A 20,285-nucleotide genomic window follows, 5' to 3' on the forward strand; every position below is an offset into this window, starting at 1 on the left:
TTTTTATCTGGGAGGAGAAAGAAGTTAATGGGTCTAGGGCATAGGGCCTGGATCTGTTTATTTCATAAGCATGAAACTTGCCACCAATGCAGGTCTCCCTTCTCTGCAATTTGACTTGCCCAATGCCCCACATAGTATGTGACAGAGGCAGAACTGTAATCATCCAGGACTTTGGCTCTAAGTCCAACTCTATTCACTCTGCCTTGTTGTCTTTAGTGTGCTATAGAATTCCTCTATAAGATGTACTTAAAATTCATGTATATGGAGGATGACACCTCGAATTTATCAAAGTTTGAGAGAACTGCATTACATAGTTTTGACTTTTTTAAAGATCTGGTGACAAAAAGCTTTAAAACTATTAGGGCTATTGTGCTTTATGAAACTTAAAACTGGGTTCATGGGACCCACAAGTGGTGAAATAGATGTTTTTTCAAAAACTTATTCAAACCCCCCAAACCTCAAAAGAAGGGAATTATGTATTATATGTGTGTGTGTGTGTATTATGTTTATATTTTACCTAAAAATGTTGCATAAAAGATTAGATGCCATAATCATATACTTTTTTTTTCTTTTTTGGACTGGAAAAAAGTCCATGAAAGTTCCTTGGTAGAAGCCTAGCACATCCCTCTAATTTTTAAAAATCTCATCTCCCGTCTTAGAATCAATATTGTATTATGGTTCTAAGGGGGAAGAGTGATAAGGGCTGGGCAATGAGGGTTAAGTGACTTGCCCACAGTCACACAAAAAAGAAGTATCTGTGGCTGGATTTAAAGCTAGGACCTCCTGTCTTGGTCTCATTTGAGTTTTGCATTGTTCTTGTTACTGTATAAATACTTCTCCTGGTTATGCTCACTTAATTCTATATCATTTTCTAGACATTTTCCTGGGTTTCTCTGAAATTGTCTCCATCATCATTTCTTAGAGCACATTGTATTCTGCAACATTTATATATCATTCTTTGCTTGACTGTTCCTAGTTAATGGGCACCTCTTAATCACTAGTTCTTTACCACCTCAAAACTGCTAAAACTTTATTGTACACATATGATTTCTTTTCTTGGATTTCTTTGGGGGCAAAGGACTAGTAGGGATATCACTGGGTTAGAGGTATGACCTGTTCAGTAATAGTTCAAATTGCTTTCTAGAATGACTTTCTAGAATGACAATTCACTTATTTCCAGCAACAGATCATTAATAATGTGCCAATTTTCTTGCAATGCCTCTAATATTTATTTCATTCTTACCAACTTTGCCAATCAGATGGGGAAGAGTAAAGTTACTTTAATTTCTATTTCTTTAATTATTAGTAATTTGGAACAGTTTTATCATATAGTTATTGATAGCTTGGATTTCTTCCCTTGAGAACTTTTATTTATAGCATGACTCTTGATCATGAAATAACTGTCCCTCTATTTGAAAGGTATTTCTTTGCTCCTCTAATTTGTTTATAAGAAGATGAGATTAAAAAAAAAGTTACATATTAATTATAACCATAAGAACTCTCTGATTATAAAATGCTTGAGGGCAGAGGCTGCCTCTTGCCTCTCTTTGTATCCCTGATAATAAGCGGAGTGCCTGGTACTTAGTAGGTACACAAGTGTATACTGACTGATTGAAAACAATGTGATCCTTACCTACAGTAAAACTTTATGAATTAACTTAGAACTAATTAATTCCATGCACATAGCACAGTAAGTACAAGAAAATTTGGAGATCTATCACTTAGCATTCCCCATAGAAGCCGAAACCCCACTGACTCCTCTAAGCAATGGCAGGCACTGCTTTCTTCCAGCCTTTGGAAGGAAAGGACAGTGGAATGAAGAGAGAGCGAAGATACAGGGAGGGTGAAAGATGCACAAGTGTCTCTTACTACCTTCCAGAAGGGAAAGGAGAATTTGGATTTAAAGAAAAGGGACCCGGAAACCCAGATACAGTTCTCTTTCCCTGGTGATAACTGAGGATAGGAATGGGGACCAAGCCAACTTAATCTACCATCCTCAGGTATTTTTGTAGTAGTGGGAAAGATCCTATCATGAGAAGGATCAACACCAAGACATCAATACATAGGACTTATTCTAAGACAGAAGATAAGGGTTTAAAAAAAACCCATCAAAGAAAAGGAATCAGTATGATCAACTGAGAAAGAATTTAATCAAGTCTACAATTTTCATGGAACATCAGCAAGAAACTGCAAAATAGTTCAAAAGAGAAAAATTTTAAAAAAAATTACCAGTGAATTAGGTTAGAATTCATAACTTGAAATACAGAATTAAAAAGAACACAATACAGAAAAACAAAACTGAATGCATGATGAAGAATGCTACCAAAAAAGTATAAGCTTATCAAATAGTTAATTTGGATCATGGAAAAGTACTGAAGTGGAGGAAAAAGACCCTAAATTCCATAACATAGGAAAACAGTTCAAGAAAATGGTTTACAACTTCTGAATTTAGACAGCACTCTTTGAAAAAATATTTAGATAATAGAAGATTGCTTCAAACTCTACTTTTGTGGGAGCATAGCAAAGGGATAATACATTATGTAGACAGCTAGGCAACAGTTCTGGGCCAGGATTCAGGAAGTACATGAGTTCAAATGTAGGCATCAGACATTTACTAGCAGTTATAACCCGAGCCAGGTTACTTAACCTTTATCTGCCTCAGTTTCCTCATTTGTAAAACAAGGATAATTATATTAGGGTTGTTGTAAGGCTAAAATGAGAATAATGCTTGGCGAACCTCAATAGTTTTTTAAAAGCTAGCTTTATTGTATCAATAAGAGAATGAGAGAATATGATAAAAATAATGTATGAATAAGTCTGAAAGGGAAGGAGTAGAAAGTTGAGAGATGTCTATCATCCTAGGGAAAGAGAAAAAGAAAGGGAATGGAAAGAATGTCACTAAAGAACATTCCAACATGATTTAAAAAAAGTACATTTTCAGCAGCAGACAGAGAGTTTATAAATGGGTTTCATCTGAGTGGAATTTTCACATTTTGGAACTACCTGCTTTGAACATGGACTATACCTCCCTGAATAGCTTCCTGCCCAAGGAAAAGATATATATCAGTCCTCAAGGACAGCCAGCCCCTCTGGTGTGTGGTGCAGGGTGGCATAAAACCAGAGATCGAATACCATGACTTTAGAATTGGAGATTCATTGTGTTGAGCAGAGGGTATGATTGACCCGAATATGTGTGACATAGGGTTACTCCTACCATATAATAGTGCTTCCTTCTGACATGACTTTTCTCACTTTCTAAAATCAAGACTTAAAAGAGATGGGTAGATCATATACATTAGAAATGCCATAGTTATTGAAAAGAAGAATTTCAAACTTTCACTTTTAGAACCTTTATCTCTCTGAAAAATGCAGAGAATATTCAGAAGGAACAAGTCAGGGTTATTATAGCCCATGAATCAGGAAATAAATTTGGAATAGACAGAGGGAAAAGTGATAACGAGGAGAAAGCAGAGGAAAACTTGGGAGATGAGTAGAGCAAAAGAAAGTCATTGAAAGCAAGAAGTTGAAGGGTAGGAGGAGAGATGATTTTTGAACCACTCCTTTAACTAAATAGGAAAATAGAAGAGAGAAATAAATAAGAAAAGATTGATTTAAATAAATTCCAAGAAATTAGGGTAGAGCAGGCAAATGAGAGTGTGGGAGTTTGGGGGAAGGGAGCCTGTGGCAACCGGCTAGACAAGGGATCACACTCTTAAGAACAAAATGGGGAGGGACATTTAAATATTACAGTTATAAAATAAATAGTAGCAAGAAACATGAATAGTTTTTTGTATTTTTTTTGTAAGTAGAGACTAAATTTTAGACAGTATTTTAGAAAAATGTCCTGAAAGAATGGTTCGTTTTGGCAAATAGTGTGATCTTCTTTAAGTAGAGTTTGGAGGGGATTTCTGTTTAAGTATGGATCTTGGGATGATCTCTGAAGGCCCCTTCCTTTGCTGAGATGCTGTGATTTTGTTGTTGTTGATCACAGAGAAAATAGTGACTCTCCCACAAGTGTTTCCAAATAAGCTATCATGAACTTAAGAGATAAAATGTTTTAGGAAACTACCAGAAGTTCCAAACACTTTTGGCTAGAGAACTATGGTCAGAACATAACATCCTCACTTATTGGAAACAGAAAAGATCATTTAAAAAAAAAAAGTTGTATGAAAGTGTCATGAAGACAATTGGAACAATATACATGCAAAACATTACTAATGATTTCTGTCTTTAAAGATAACGATAATAGTGATTACTGCCTTTGAAATCTTTCTGTAAAATAATATGTATTGTAAAAGTAGGGAAATCTATATCTGCCATTCAGAGGACATGTTGGTGAGTTTGAAATAGTTCTTGGCTGTTATTGAGACCTTTTTTGGGGGTGTAGGTTGTTCCCAAAGTCTTAATGTAGTTTTAAGCTTTAATATCTTAACATAAGTAATTTTAAACATAAAATAGCTTTAAATGAACTATTCAAGCTTAAAACTGCACTAAGACTTTGGGGATACCCTGTTAAAATGCTTTCTACTCCTGTATAGCTCCTGTTGCCTGGGAGACCAGTTGCATAGGAGACTAGTGTAAGCCAAGTGGAGAATTCCCCCTCCCCCACTCTTTAAATTTTCTTTATGTATTTAGTTTTTACATTATTCTTACCTGTTGTTCTCGAGCTATCAAAAGCCTTTTGTAACAAAGTAAAACAGGTAAGCAAATCTATTAATAATCCTGTAAGTTCATCCAAAAGTAATGGCATGTAAGGTTCTACATCTACCTTCCTCATTTTATTAAAAAAAAAATAGAAATCTTTTTTTCTTCCCTCCCATCCTCTGCCCCATTAAAAAAGGGAAAGTTATTCCTGGTTACTTACACACACACACACACACACACACACACACACACACACACACACGCACGCACACATACACACACACACACACACACACACACACACACACACACACACTTAAACCAAAACAATTTTCTCACAGACTGTACACCAAAAACAGTGTTTCATTCTATACCCTAAATTTATCATTTCTCAGAGAGAGCATCTTTCATCTTAAGTACTCTAGATTCATGAATAGTCACTGTTGTGATCATAGTTCTTATAGCTTTTCCTGATTCTTATTTCATTCTTCATCAGTTTACAAAAGCCTTTAAAATTGTTCATCTTTATTATGTTGACGTTATTGTATTTAATTGGTGATGACATTATCTATTGTCATGGAAGGAGTTTGTGGAGACATAAGAGTAGATAAAATTTTTCCCAATTAAAAAAAATTTCTCCTTTCCGAAGTCTGTACTTGGTATAAGTTAGAAAGTTCTAAACACTAAAAATAGGAGGAATATTTTCATATGTTTTTATCTGATGCTCAGAAATGCTTTTCCTCAAACCTCTTTTTTTTTTTTTTGGAATAACCATCCTGTTATCCTATGGAAAACAGAGAAATTGGAAAAACAAAATTCTTTATAATCATTGTACTTTTGATGAGTCCTTTTCTCCCCTCCCTGTCCCCCTTACTGTGACACTCTTTTCTCTTCCTAAGAAGCCTAGGAATTCCCCATAGAAATTTTCTTCTATCATGTGATCATTGGATCTTTGGTCTCATCAGAGAGGGCACTCACTGCCCCAGTGCAGAGAACACACACCTCAGTGACTCAGTGGCTAAAGCACTGGGTTTAGAATCAGAAAGACTTGAATTCAAATCTTGCTTGATCCAAATCAGGTACTTACTAGCTAGATAAATCTGATCTAGACACTTAACACCTTTCCTTCAGTTTCCTCATCTATAAAATGAGGGAGTTATTAGCATGATCTCTCATTTCTTTTCCAACTTCAAATCTCTGCACCTTTTATTCACAAAGTACAGGTTGTCTGTCCCTACAGTGTTAGTATAGTCGGAAACTACTAAACTTTGAAACAATTCAAGCTTTATTAAGACTTTTGGACACTATACATTTATTAAAATAACCAAGGTAGGCCTCTAGTACGTTAGGTTGGTTGCCCTATGAATTCAGAAAGACATGAACAAGAATTAGATTTGATGGGAAGATGTAAGATCAAAGATTTACAGCTGGTATAAAAATTAAATTTAATATACAATAACTCCAAATTTTATAAGTTTTTATTAATAATCACTAGAAGTAAAGGAATAAAAAGGTAATTATCTAACAAAATAAAATCACATGCCCGAACTAGTCTACCTGGCCAAAAGGGACAGGATGACACATAACTCCACCCAATTTATATCCTCTCTACGTCAGCACATAACAACAGGAAGTGAGAAGGGTGCTGGGAATCATAGTTTTGCTGGGGAATCTCCCTAATGGATCTTGTAAACATAACCAACTTAAATTATAATAAATTTGGGTATAAAAGGGAAAGATTACTAACCAATGATTACTACCATAGAAGTCAACCCCTTCATTTTATGGACAAAATAAAAAAAACTTTTCCCAGATCACATAGGTAGCATGTAGAGAATCAGTCCAGATCTGAGAGTTCTACCTTTTTTTACTTTTCCTTCCATAAATATAGAACAAGAAATACAGGTTCCGTATGCTCCATTGTATAGATGTATGGATTCCTTAGTCCAACTTCCTCATTAACCTTTCCAGAGTACCCAGTTTGTTTATTCTCTGCCTTTGCTACCTCAAATTCCCTCTTATGTCTTGCTTTCCCAGCCCTGGTGGCATCCAGATGTAGATCAGATTATTTGAGAGCCACAGCCCAATTCTATTGGTTCTCATAGCTGCTTGATCTTGGAACTTGGCTCTAAGATTTTAGATGCTTTGCAAATAAAATTCTAGCTCCTCTGGGAGCTAGAACTGTAGAACAAATCTCTGAGTTCCCTGAATCATTTTTTCTAATCTTCTTGAGCTTTTGAGGTTGTGGTCAGTGAGCTCATGTCAGACGGGAAGAATATATTATTGGGTTCTTCAAGGTACCTCTTAGTCATTTCTTTTATGGTCAAGTTATTAGGAAATTTTCAAGAGTTGGGACTTTTTTTTCTTTTTTTTTTGCCTAAAAATGCCTATTCCCAAATTGTTTATCATTTTAAAGTATTCCCCCCTCCCCTCGCCCCAATTCCCATCAGTGTTTTAATGCCTTAAATCTGAATTTGAGTTCCATATCTGCTTTAAACATAATGTGTGTCTTGGACCAATCACTTTTTCTTTCTCTGTCCCTTTTGTTTGTTGTTGGATTAAATGGCCTTTGAAGTCCTTTTCAGCTCTTATTTAATGAATTTTATGAGCAAATGTCTCCAGTTTGTGTATATACACACATTCACACAGAAATTTTCATCTGTATGCACATGCATACATATATGTGTGTATATATGTAGTGGGAGTTATGCATATAGTATATTTATGACTTCTCATTCATATCTTTTCCCCAACAGATTTTTACTTTAAGTTCTCCTTAGTTTTGGAATCCTGTGAAATTTTTTCTATTTAACCCCATGTATAATATTTTGTCTCCCTTTGATTTTTATAGCCCTTTAAATTTTTATGTTACCTGGTACTTACTAATAGCCTTTTTTTAAAACCCTCACCTTCCGTCTTGGAGTCAATACGGCAGAAGAGTGGTAAGGGCTAGGCAATGGGGGTTAAGTGACTTGCCCAGGGTCACACAGCTGGGAAGTGTCTGAGGCCAATTTTAAACCTATGACCTCCCATCTCTAGGCTTGACTCTCAATCCACTGAGCCACCCAGCTGCTCCCACTAATAGCCATTTCTGATAGAAATCCAAGCACCTACTTTATAGTCTTGGGGGAAGGTGCTTATGTGACTGTAAAAGCTCTGATCTCTCTCTCTCACCCTCACTCCCCACCCCACCCACATTCATGACAAAACTAAAATCAGATTAAGCTTTGCTTGATGTCCATTTTAGATGCATTAAATGTAATTTTTCCTGACCTAAGACACTTGAGCTTTCTATCCTCTTGAACATTTGTGTGTTAAAAGTTTTCAAAGCCAGCATTTGCTTCTTTTCTGAGCTGATACATGAAACCAAATGTAATATTTGAAGATGGAATTGCAAACGTTAGCAATTTCTATATTCCTTTAAATCGCTGTACAGAATACCAGGCATGCTCCCCCTGCAAGCTCATTGGAATAATGGACAGCATCAGTATTTTCCCTTTTGGAATCTCAGTAATTTGAAGTGTGAAATGTTTTGAGGGTAGTGTCTGTTTGCTAAACTACTTAGCAATTATAGACAGCTCTCATTGTAAGTCAAATTAACATGCAGTTTCAAGCAAACTGAATTGGTCTACTGAGGAGTTAGGGTTTTTTGTTTTAAACTTGAAGCCTTCAAATTAAGAATTTTTCAAACTGGAATACATAACCAAGCACTTCCTGATAAAAAGAATATGGCTATAATAACTCACATTTCTATAGCACTTCTAAGATTTCTAAAGTATTTCACCTCAAGTTAACCCTGCCAGGAGTGAAAGTTTGAGTGTCTGCATTTTACAGATGAGGAAACTGAGGTATAAAGAGGTGAATGGCTTGCTCTCATCAAATCTTCTCTGACAGCTTCCCTTCCCCCAGCTGATAATCTTTCCTTTCCTTTCCTTTCCTTTCCTTTCCTTTCCTTTCCTTTCCTTTCCTTTCCTTTCCTTTCCTTTCCTTTCCTTTCCTTTCCTTTCCTTTCCTTTCCTTTCCTTTCCTTTCCTTTCCTTTCCTTTCCTTTCCTCCCCTTCCCCTTCCCCTTCCCTTTCCCTTTCCCTTTCCCTTTCCCTTCTTCTAATTATCCTAGAACACTTTCTTTCCATCATTTGCCACTTTACTTTGTTCTCATCTGTGTTCATATCATAAAATCCATTCCCTCCCCCCTCTCTTTTGCCCCTGGAAGAAAGTAATTTCTTTTATAGGTAGGAACAACATTTTTCTTTTTCTCTCTGTATCCCCAGTGCCTCATACATAGTAGGCACTTAATAATTTTTTTTTTCTGGAATGAATGAATCTAGTAGAGACAGCCTTCTGTAGGAAGAAGAATGAAAGCAAGAATTTATTAAACACTTAATATATGCCAGGAACTGGGCTAAGCTTTATTTAGTAGAAGAGTAGATAATAGCCAAACGTTTATTAAGCACAAGAACATTCCTTGTTAGAAGCTCGTGGAGCTGCAGAATTTAACTAAAACATGGTCTGTAGAGCCCCATGGGATGGCATGTTTTAGGACTGAAGTTAGAGGTTCATATTTCCCACTTATTACTAATGCTTTATGATTTTGGTTGTCACTTAAATTCTCTATATACAATAGATCCAAAGGGAATGATCCATCTCAAAGCCTGAAAAGGTGATCAGACGAGAATGTATATAATTATGTGAGGTTGAACCTATTACAAAGTAAAAAAGGAGCTCTCTTGTTCCACTTTAACTGCTTGCTTATCATCTCAGTCTTAGGAAACTAGGAGTCTTTCCCTCTTAAAATGTGTTAAGTCATTTTCTCGACAGAGATACTGGCCATAAAATTGTGTTTCTTTTGCCCTAGCAGTAACACTACTAGATCTGTATCCCAAAGAGATAAAAAATAAGGGGGAAAGGACCTATTTGTAGCAGCTTTTTTGTGGTGGCAAAGAATTAAAAACTGAAGAGATGTCAGCTGGGGAATGACTGAATAAGTTGTTGTAGATGACTGTAATGGAATATTATTGAGCCATAAGAAATGAGAAACAGGATGATCACAAAAATAACTGAAACATTTGTATGAAGTAGGGCAGCGAGGTAGTACAATGGTTAGAGAGCCAGGCCTGGAACCTGGAGGACCTGAGTTCAAGGGTGACCTTGGATATTTCCTAGCTGTGTGACCCCCCCCCCCCCCAAGTCACTTAACCCCAATTGCCTAGCCTTTCTGGTTCTTCCATCTTAGAATTGATAGTAAGACAGAAAGTATGGGTTTTAAGGGAGTTTGGGGAATGATTTCTATAAAGTGATAGAAAGTAAAAGTGAGCAGAACCAGGATAACATTGTACACAGTAACATTAAAACATTAAACATTATCAGCAATGGAAGGATCCAAGGCAGCTTCAAGAGACTCATGAAGGAAAAAAGCCATCAATCTCCCTAAGAGGAACTGATAGACTGATAGATTCTGAATGCAGATTGAAGCATACCATTTTCACTTTTATTTCCTTTGTGAATTTTTTTCATGTATAAACAATATGCTTCTTTCACAACATGATCAACATGAAACATTGTATGACAGCACATGTATAACTTGTATCATGTTTCATTTCATGGGTGGATTAGGAGGGAGAGAACATAGATCGCAAAATATTAGAAAATGATTATTAAAAATTGCCTGTAATTGGGGAAAATTATAAACTAAAAATAAAAACACCAAAGCTAGTGGGGTGCTTAGTTTTCAACATATTTTACAGATGAGGAAACTGAGACAAACAGAGTTAAGTTAAGGATTCCTAAGGGTCACACAGCATAGGAAGCATCCATCCAGACCTGCCCACCCCGAGTTAGAGATTTACCCCCCTCCCCCCACGCTCCACCCCCCCCCCCACCCCCCCATACTGGGAGTCTTCTTTCCTTTATTTTGATTTCAGCCTGGGATTTTGTGGGCTGACTTTGAACTCAGATCTTCCAGACTTCAATTCCTGGTGCTCTATCCACTGGGACATCTAGTTGTCCTCCCTATCCATATGTAGACCATATTTAACAATGGCTGTCCAAATGACAGCATTTGATTGACTAAAATTCACTTTATAGCCAGTTTTGTATCAGTGCATCTGCTCTTTGGAGAGACAGATTTTCACCTGTTAAGATTGAGAGGTAGGGAACTGAGTCATGAAAATATGCCCGAGGATTCTTTGAGCTTGTCTTTAAACAGTAGTTTTATTTATTGGTTTGGACTGGACCTAGATTTTACCTGTTCAGTAGAAACTCTCCTGGCTTTGGGATCTCTAGGTTTTAGGGGCCGAGGCATTAAAGTGATTTGCTCAGTCTATTTTATTAACAGGCCCTGAATCCAGGACTTTCTGACTTCAAGGCCTGCTTTCTCCCCACTGTGTCTCAGTATAATCTATATTTTCAAACATCTTAATGACTATCATGCAATTGTGGTGGATCCCATGCCATCTTGATAGCCATCCATCCAGACCTGCCCACCCCGAGTTAGGGATTCACCCCCCCCTCCCCCCACGCTCCACCCCCCCACCTCCCCATACTGGGAGTCTTCTTTCCTTTATTTTGATTTCAGCCTGGGATTTTGTGGGCTGTCTGCCACACATTCTCTCTAATCCTCACATGACCATTCCGTCTTCTTTTTCCTTTACATATGTGTGGTTATTCCATCTTTTCGGGTGTGTCTGATTCTTCATGACCCCATTTGGGGTTTTCTTGCCAAAGGGACTGGAATGGTTTGCCATTTTTCCCCCCAGCTTATTTTACAGATGAGAAACCCAAGGCAAACCCGGTGAAGTGACTTGCCCAGGAACTCGAGGTCTTGTGCCACCCAACTGCTTTCTTCACATATTCATTGGTTGCCTGTCACTCATCTGCTTCTTCCTGGTTCCTTATTTGTCTTGGGCACACCCACCCTTTGTCTCTCCTTACTCTCCATGGGATACCCATGTTCACCCCTTCATCTCCACTACTTATGTAGTACTTGGCCCATAGGTATTGAATATATCCTTGTTGATTGACTGAGTGTGTAAGCTGCTTCACTTCCACCTAGCTTTGTTTTCTCCTGCAGTGGACAAGATTCTTGCTAGGTAATGTGTCTTTTACCCAACTCGGGCTAAAATGATGCCATGTTTCCTGCTGTAATGCGGTGGGTCGGCTCCTTGCGACACAGGCGTTGTGGCTCTTATTCATTTGGGCGCCTCATCAGTTTCCGTGGTTTTAGTGATCATCTCTGTGCAGATGAGTCCTGAATCCCTATATCCAGCCCCATCCATTCTTCAGAGACTCAGCCCCACTTCCTGATGTTGAACTGGATATCCATCAATATCTCACATGCAACATGCTAGAAACTCATTCTCTTCCCCCCTCCCCCGTATCTGTCAAGGACACTCCTGGCCTTCTAGCCAAAATTCAGGCTTTGAACTTTGGGTTCAAACTGAGCTTTGAACCGCAGTGTTACCCGCGACTCCTCACCTTTTGTCATTAAGCACCTACTGTGTGCCGGGCATTGTGCTAAGCTCTGGGGATACCGGCCCAGCCCTCCAGGAGCTTACAGTCCAATAAGGGAAGATTAAAAAGACAAACGGAAAAAGCAAAAGGAAGCAGAAAAGCTGAAGTGCAAGGAGGGAAGTTTTCTCTTCACCATTATTACTCATTCAAGCACCCTTCTACACTTCATTCAGGTCAGCATCCCTCTTGGCCAGGAGGACTGCAGAAGCCTCTTAAGTGGTCTCTCTTCATTCCATCTGCCAGTTATTTTTCTCTTTTTAAACTCTTACCTGTTGTCTTGGATTCAACACTCTGTATTGGTTCCAAGGCAGAAGACTGATAAGGGCTAGGCAATGGGGGTCAAGCGACTTGCTCAGGGTCACACAGCTGGAAAGTGTCTGAGGCCAGAATTGAACCCAGGACCTCCCATCTCTAGGCCTGGCTCTCCATCCACTGAGCCACCCAGTTATTTTTCTAAAACAGGAGTTTGTCCCTATCAACCTCCTTATTTAACTAATAACTAGAGTTGTTCCCCATTATCTTTGTGGTTAACCTCTCTTTAGGATTCTATAAAAATCTTTCATTTAGGATTAAATAAAGACCTAGCCTCAACCCACCTTCCCAACCTCATTAGTCATTGCACTCTTCCCTCCCACCACATTGGCCTTTTTGCTGTTCCTCACACCTGACACTCTTCTTCTTTCTATGTTTACTAGTTGTCTCTTGTGTTTGGAATGTACTCCCTTTCTAGCTCTGCTTCTTTCAATCCTTGATTTTCTAAAAGATCAAATTGGGGTGGGGTGGGGCAGCTCAGTGGATTGAGAGCCAGGCCCAGAGATGGGAGGTCCTGGGTTCAAATTTGATCTCAGACACTTCCCAGCTGTGTGACCTTGGGCAAGTCACTTGACCCACATTGCTTAGCCCTTACCACTCTTCTTCGTGGGAACCAATACATTCCATATTGATTCTAAGGCAGAAGGTAAGGGTTTAAAAAAAAAAGATCAAATTCGAGCACCAATGCTAGTATCTTAACCTCCTAGATTATCACCTATCTTGCTTTTTATTTTGTGTAGACTTGTCTTTGAATGCCTGTGTTGTTTGCACATTAGAATAGAAGCTCCTTTAGGGAAAGGATTGTTTGACTTTAGAATTTGTGTCTTTCAGACTTTTTGGGGAGGCACGTAATTCTTGTAGCATGATTAATTCATCACTATGTGAAGGTCACAGGGCTGAGGCTAGGTCTTGGCTAGCTGGCTAGCCTCTTAGGGTGCCAAATGCAGTTAGTGGACACGAGATTCACTTTTTCAGTTTCATCTGTAGGGGTAATCCTTCCACGCCTCAGTAGACCGTCTTCATGAATTACAGTGACCAAAAAAACCAAATTGTTAGTTTATGAACAACTTTCTTATGATCGAGTTACCCAAATTTAACTAGATCTGAGAATACAGGCTGTTTCTTGACAGAGCTTGTACCTAAAGCCTTTCCAGCTTGGTGGGACCTGAAAAAACCTGGGTTCTATTTAAAGGCCATGAAGAACACAGCATTTACCTTCATGCCACAATGAGGCATCAGAAAAGGGCTTGAACATTAATTTTATACATGTACATGATTTAATGCCAGGAAAATCCCCAGGCATGCTACATAGTTTTTACTTTGTGGTTCCAGTGGCTAGAATTGGACTTAGAATCAGAGAGCCCAGGGTTCAAATCTGGCCTCAGATACTAGCTTTATGACTCTTCAAGTCATTTAACCTTTGCCTGCCTCAATTTCTTCATCTGTAAGATAAGCATAATAATACTCCCTACCTCCCTGGTTGTTGTGGAGTGAGATGATATATGAAGATTGCTTTAAAAACCTTAATGTGTTACATAAATGTTAATTCTTAATATCATAAGTCAGATTGCATGTATAGATCCAAGTCCTGTAATGGATAGAATTGTGTGACATGAGGGTGGGTTGAGGAGTGGGAAAGCAGAGCTAGAATTTTCAAATTTTTATCATTTTACACAAATGTCAGTTTGGGTGATAGTTATTTTGCCTTTAGTCATTGGTGGTGTTTTGTTTTTTAATGTTTTAAACAGTCCCTCTTTTTAAAAAGGTCTTTACTCTTCACTCTGATTTCTTTATGAGAGAAGGCTGCTAATTTTAGTGTGGGTTATTTGCCTGTGGTTCACCCAGTATTTGGAAAAGTATGATCATGGTTCTCTAAACAATTCGAAGTTTTGAAAATTAATGCATGAATTGGAAGTTTCCAAACAGATACGGCCACACATTTGTCATCAGAAGCTGTTGTGTTCTTAAACAACACAATACAAAACAAGCCCCAAATGACCTAAAGAACCACACTGGGAAATTTGATGTTTAAAATAGAAACAATAACTTACCTTAGCGGTGTGATTATATTTAGGCTTATTTTGGGATAACAAATGTCTCTCGTAAGCATTGATGTGTTCCTCTGAGGTCATACTGAAACGATTGAACAATTCTGGTATTAATGATGGTAATAATAATGATGGTGATGGTGATGACAAATTGCATTTCTATAATTCTCTACTGTTCACAAATGTTTCAAATAGGTAATCATTGTTATAGAGGTAACTGGGTGGTACAGTGAATAGAGTGCTGAACTTGGAGTCTGAAAGGCCCAAGATCAGATGTAGGGTCAGAAATTTACCAGCTGGGTGACCCTGGACAGGTCACTTAGCCTGACTGCCTCAATTTCCTCAGTTATAAAATGGGTATAATAATAATAGCACCAAGGTTTGTTTTGAGGATCAAATGAGATAATATGTGTAAAAGACTTTGAAAGCCTTGAAGTGCTTCATAAATATTTGCTATTATCATTGTCTTCATCATCAAGTATTAGCCTCATCTTAGAGATAAGGAAACCAGAGACTCAGAAAGGTTGGGAGTTACCATGGTCATGGAGTAAGGGACTGAACCTCCAACTCAGATTTTCTGGTCCCATGTCCATTTGTCTTTCCATTACTTCATATTGCCTGATCACTCAATACTACAGAGTCACCAATGTCTTGGGGGCAGTTTTAAGTACCAAGTCTTTAGAGATATCCTCTATTTTTTTAACATTATTTTATTTGGTCATATGCAAACATTATTCATTGGAAACAATGATCATTTTCTTTTCCTAGATAACCTCTATTTAACTAGAGTTTGATCCAAAAACATTTAACATTACGCTTGAAAAGTAGTTGATGTTGTTCATTGATGGACAGTAATTTTGGTGAGCTTTTTGAGAAGTTATATTATGTGTTCTGTGAAGTCTGAAGCACAACTTTTAAAGGATCAAAATGATACAGTTTGAGTTTTTTTTTTTTTTAAACATAGTACATCGAGTCTTTCCTGTGTATCGTTTCTCAGACCTCAGCTGCTTAATTTTTTATAAGTTTTTGTGTTCTTTACAAGTATTCTAAGACAAATGTTAAGCGTACTACAATCATTCTTTAAATGGAGTGAATTCTCTGGTTTAAAGTACTTGGGGAAGAGCAAAGGTTATGTAATTTAATGTGTTTTTTTTCCTTGCTAAATCAGTAAATATTTACAAATGACCTTATCCGAATACCTTGGGTACATTGGGTCATTTGGAAGCGTGCAGTTAATGTTGTGCCCACCCTACAGGGCTGCTGCCCAGTTTCCAGAATTTGAGAGGAGAAAAAAAAATCCCTTTTCAAATTGATCACACAAATTTCTCAGTCAGTAATTCATGTTGAACTTGAAAGCAAATCGCTGGGCTCTGGTAGAACAGTTGAGAAAAATCTACATTTTTAGATTGGCCTCTGAAGATACAATTCTTAAGGGCACATTGCCGTGTTCTAAAGAATAAATATTGAATTTTGGCTTGGGCTTAAACAGACTGCCTATGTTCTTCTGTTTGTTAGGGCTGGGTAATTCCAAAGGCTGTTGGTTAAGGAATCTGAATTACACTCCCAGCTGAAACTTTTGTTCTCTTATGAGCAAACTGAAGAAAACAAACTGATTAATTTTCTTTTGTAGTGAAATGATACTGATATCGTGTGGCTGAAGGAATAAATCCTTTCATTTTAAAAGCCCGGAAGCAGTTGCTAGGACGATCTAGCTGATTTCTTTTTCTTCTGTTGAAATATAACACATTTAAGTTACTTTGAAAGAGGATATATTGGTCTTCAAAGTTGCCAATGAACTTTAGCAAAGCCCCTTGGTATTTTCTTTTAGTGGGCGGGGTATGAAGATTACAGTGATATTATTGTAACACTATGATGTGGTAGCAGTAACTATTAATTTTCCATAGTCAGTTTTAAATAACAAAATTGTTCTGAATTCTGATGGAGTAATGCTGTCAAACAGTTGTCAACAAATAAAAAAGCTGATGCCATTTAAAATAAATGCTGCTCTAACTACATAAACTTGAATCAATTTACCCTTTCTCTTTCAATTCTCTTTGCAGAGTATTGGAAAAGGATCCTTGTGGTGTATAGACCCAGAATATAGACAAAATCTAATACAGGCCTTGAAAAAGACACCCTATCACCCATATTCACATGTGTTTAATACACCTCCCACCTCTCCTCAGGCATATCAAAGGTAAGAAAAACAAACTTTAAAAAAATCTTATAATCTGCTGTCTACTGTTAATTATTTTTTCTCCCCAAAGCTACTATAATAGTTAAAGTACTGTGGATTTTTTAAAGGTATAGTCTAAGATAAGCAAAGTAACTAGTAAAGTTTAGTTATTGATAATTTCTACTGTTTATTGAATAAATCTTACCTCTTTCATCTCTTCTGGGCAGAGGCAGGTTTATCCAAATAGCAGCTGCATAATTGGTGAAACAAATCTTTAAAACTTACTTGAAAATAAGTGCCTTTCAAAATTGGTTCATCACATTTTGTTAGGTTGAAAGAACAGGACTGAGAAAAGAAAGTGAATTCAGCTTAATTTAGCCTGGTCTTAGTTTCTCAATTATGAACTGCAAGACTTGCTGCTATTGTCCTTAAATCCAGTCTCCATGTTAACTGTAGTCTTGAGAGATAATTTTGTTGTGGTTACTCTGTGTACGTTTTGTCTCTTCAAGGTGAACAGAGAGAACAATGAAGGATTTTATTTTCTTTCTCCTTTCTCACAAATCAATTTGTTATGGGGCTTTTAGAACAAGGAAATAATTTTTTAAAAAGATATCGTTTGAAGGAAGGAGAAGAACCCTGATTTTTTTTTTTAAGTACCCAATTAACAATTTGAAAAACAGTGCAATTTTAAAAAAATGACATTTTGGTTTGAGGTGCCTTTTTGTATTCTCTCTCTACTGAAATGTTTGTATCAAGGCTATACAATTAAGAAAAATGATCTTTTTATGATTACTTTGTGGCAGTCATGAACTGTGTAGATAATAAGTCAATTTTCAGTAGTTGTTTTTTACAGTGTACTTGTTTACCAAATTCTTTCACAAGTATAATACTCTGTAAGAAGGGAGCACAAAGTGAGCTTTTCAAATAACATTAATGAAGTTCTTGGGCATCTCAGTTGAGAAGCATTCCATCACATGCCTAGACAATCAATCTTTAGCAGGAGACTGGGAGGAACAGCTGGGCTTTCGGGGAAGACTGCTGTACGTCTGCCCTTGCTAGACGATTAGCGTGATGGTAACCATAGTAACTAGAGCGTATCCATAGCAACACATAGCTGAGACAGGTGCAGTTGCATCACAAGACTGTTTGTTGCCTGGCAAAAGGACAGGCCATTAGTACTCAGATATACGCTGTTGCCTTGGTAACAAATAACCCTACATAGCAACTACAGTTGGCTTGAAGGGTAAAAAAAACATTGTACCTGCTTTTGTCTGTTTTCATAAAAATCAGCGGAAGCACACCTTATAGGAAATGACAAGTTAAGGTTATTGGAATCTTTGGGTTGACTACAGTCTGTCGATGTCTATCTTTCCTCTGCTTACAACTCTCTACATCCACCCCCCAGCCCCCACTTTCTTTCCCCAGTTTACCCCTGAGAGGCGGTTACCATTCTGTCTGCTCCTAGAAAGTTATTAGGAACATAAGAATTGCCACACAGGGTTAGAGCCACGGTCCATTTAGCCCAGGATTCTGTTGCCAACAGCGGCCCCAAGGGGAACTCAGTAATTATTCAATAAATTGAAAGATTATGGTGCAGCTCTGGGATTGCAAGAGCAGAGCAGATATTTAGATGAGTCTCTCTCTAAGCTGGTATAAGCCTAATGGCTTTATTTGATCATTAATGTACTTGTAAACTCTGGAAATAGCACGTAATGGGCTAAATTTTTTAGGGAGCCATTGTTGTTCTGGGCATAATATGAACATAAAAATACTTGGATAAAGGAAAGTTTGTGTAATAAAAAACTAAATTTTGAAAGACAACTTCAGAGTCACTTCTCACCTGGGCCAGTTGAGGAGGAGCTTTCTTCTCTACTCTATTCCATTTTAAAAACAAACCAAAAGAAGAAGAAGCTTCTACATGTAAGAACTCAAGAGGATACCTGGGAAGGATCATGTGATAGAAGAAAGAAAGCAGTCGATTTGGAATCAAAAGTCCTGTATTCAAGTCCTAACTTTGAGAGCCCTCACTATAATATTTTAGCTTTTGCACATTATGGCGTATGGGATGTAAAGGATTTGACAAACATCATAAAAGATCATAAAATCAGTCACGAACAATTTTATACACTTGACGTGTGAAATTCAAAGCTCACTTCTAAGTCCCCGAGTAGCATCCTGATGGACTGTGTGTGGGTCTCAAGTCTCAATAATCTATTATTAATAGCAGAGATGGAAAAGACCCTCTGAGATGACAGTCACTTGGGGAAACACCAGCATGATTTCCTTTACCAAGCAATTTAACTCCCATATTCCTCTTAGCAGCTGTGGTGAGGAGCCAGAAAATGCTTTTGAAGATGGTAACTAGGAGGTTGGTGAAGGTGTGGACTGTACTCAGTGTGGTGCTCTCATTGGCTGCTACTTTGCAGGTGCATCTGGCAAATTGTTCTCTGCGCCAAGCCATCAAGTAGAAAGAGAAGCCCTATGGAAAGGTCCCCTAGAATCAGTTCTAGTCCATCATCTCCCGCCTCTTCGTAGTCTCACAGGCACGGAATATGTTGCTCCTTTTTTCATGTCTGCCTCTTGAAAATCCAGTCTTCTTTCAAAGTCCAACTCGCCCACCTCTCCTGCACAGATCTCTTCCAAGAAGCCCCTAATTGTTAAATGTTGTCTCCAACTTTTATTTTCTTGGTTCTACGTCAGGGCTTCTTCACTCGTATTCTGGGTGCCTTTGACAGTCTATAAGTCTATGGACTCCTCAAAATGTTTTTAGATGCATAAAATAAAATACTTAAGATGACCAAGGAAAACAACTACATTTCCCAATATTAAAAATAAGTTCATAGACCTCGTTAAGAGAGGTTACCTCCTGTCCTAGTGGAGTGTAAGTTCCTTGAGGACAAGGAACTGTTCCATTTATGCTTTGCTTGTTCTTAATAAATGTTGTATTGAATTTTTAGATCAGACAGTGTTGCTAAAATTATGATTGAAGTATTTCTATTCTGTTCATACTCTTTCTAGGGCACTTAATAATGTTTTTCTGTGCTTGCTAATTTTGAGAGCACACGTGCTAATTTTTAAAAATGAAAATGTGATGCTAAGTGACATAAAGCCTTTCTCAAATAAGGCATTTTGCTGTTCAAAATGTGAGTAATTATTCTTAGAAATTCAAGCAGACAGATTTTCAAAAATCTTAAACAGCAAAATAATTATTGGTTAATTGAAAGCAAAATTACTATATCTTGTTGCCAGCACTTGTCTTGTCTTAATGTCTGTCTCTATAGTTGTAAAATATATTTTGAGGAGATGATTATTTCAGTGGGACTGACTCAGTTGCTTTCTAATCACGGTTAAAAATAAATTTGGAATGGGATAGGGTAGAGGTTATCAGCTGAATCTTGTTTTAATTTTAAAACCATTAGTCTTGAAATTGTCCTCATTTAAAAAAATAATAATACTGAAGCTCATCCATAAGCTTCCTAGTGTTCTGATCTTCTGACTCCAGCTGGTTAAGCCCTGTCAGCTTGCCTAAAGGAGCACGAATCTTTGCCAAGAAGAGAATGGAGCTATGGAATGATAGAATCTCAATCTGGAAAAGA

At 37.6% G+C, this 20,285-nt stretch overlaps 1 protein-coding gene across 21 annotated transcripts in view; it reads left to right on the plus strand.

Moving 5' to 3' along the window:
* The window catches only part of FOXN3 (forkhead box N3), a 547,426-nt gene that overhangs the window by 293,349 nt on the left and 233,792 nt on the right, over positions 1-20,285 (plus strand). For all 21 annotated transcript variants that reach the window (XM_056810542.1, XM_056810551.1, XM_056810553.1 and 18 more), the window contains one exon: positions 16,574-16,710. In XM_056810542.1, the coding sequence (XP_056666520.1) occupies positions 16,574-16,710 (137 nt within the window). The remainder of the gene's footprint in view (positions 1-16,573; positions 16,711-20,285) is intronic.

This window comes from Monodelphis domestica, chromosome 1 (assembly GCF_027887165.1).
Source record: "Monodelphis domestica isolate mMonDom1 chromosome 1, mMonDom1.pri, whole genome shotgun sequence".
Taxonomy (NCBI): domain Eukaryota; kingdom Metazoa; phylum Chordata; class Mammalia; order Didelphimorphia; family Didelphidae; genus Monodelphis; species Monodelphis domestica.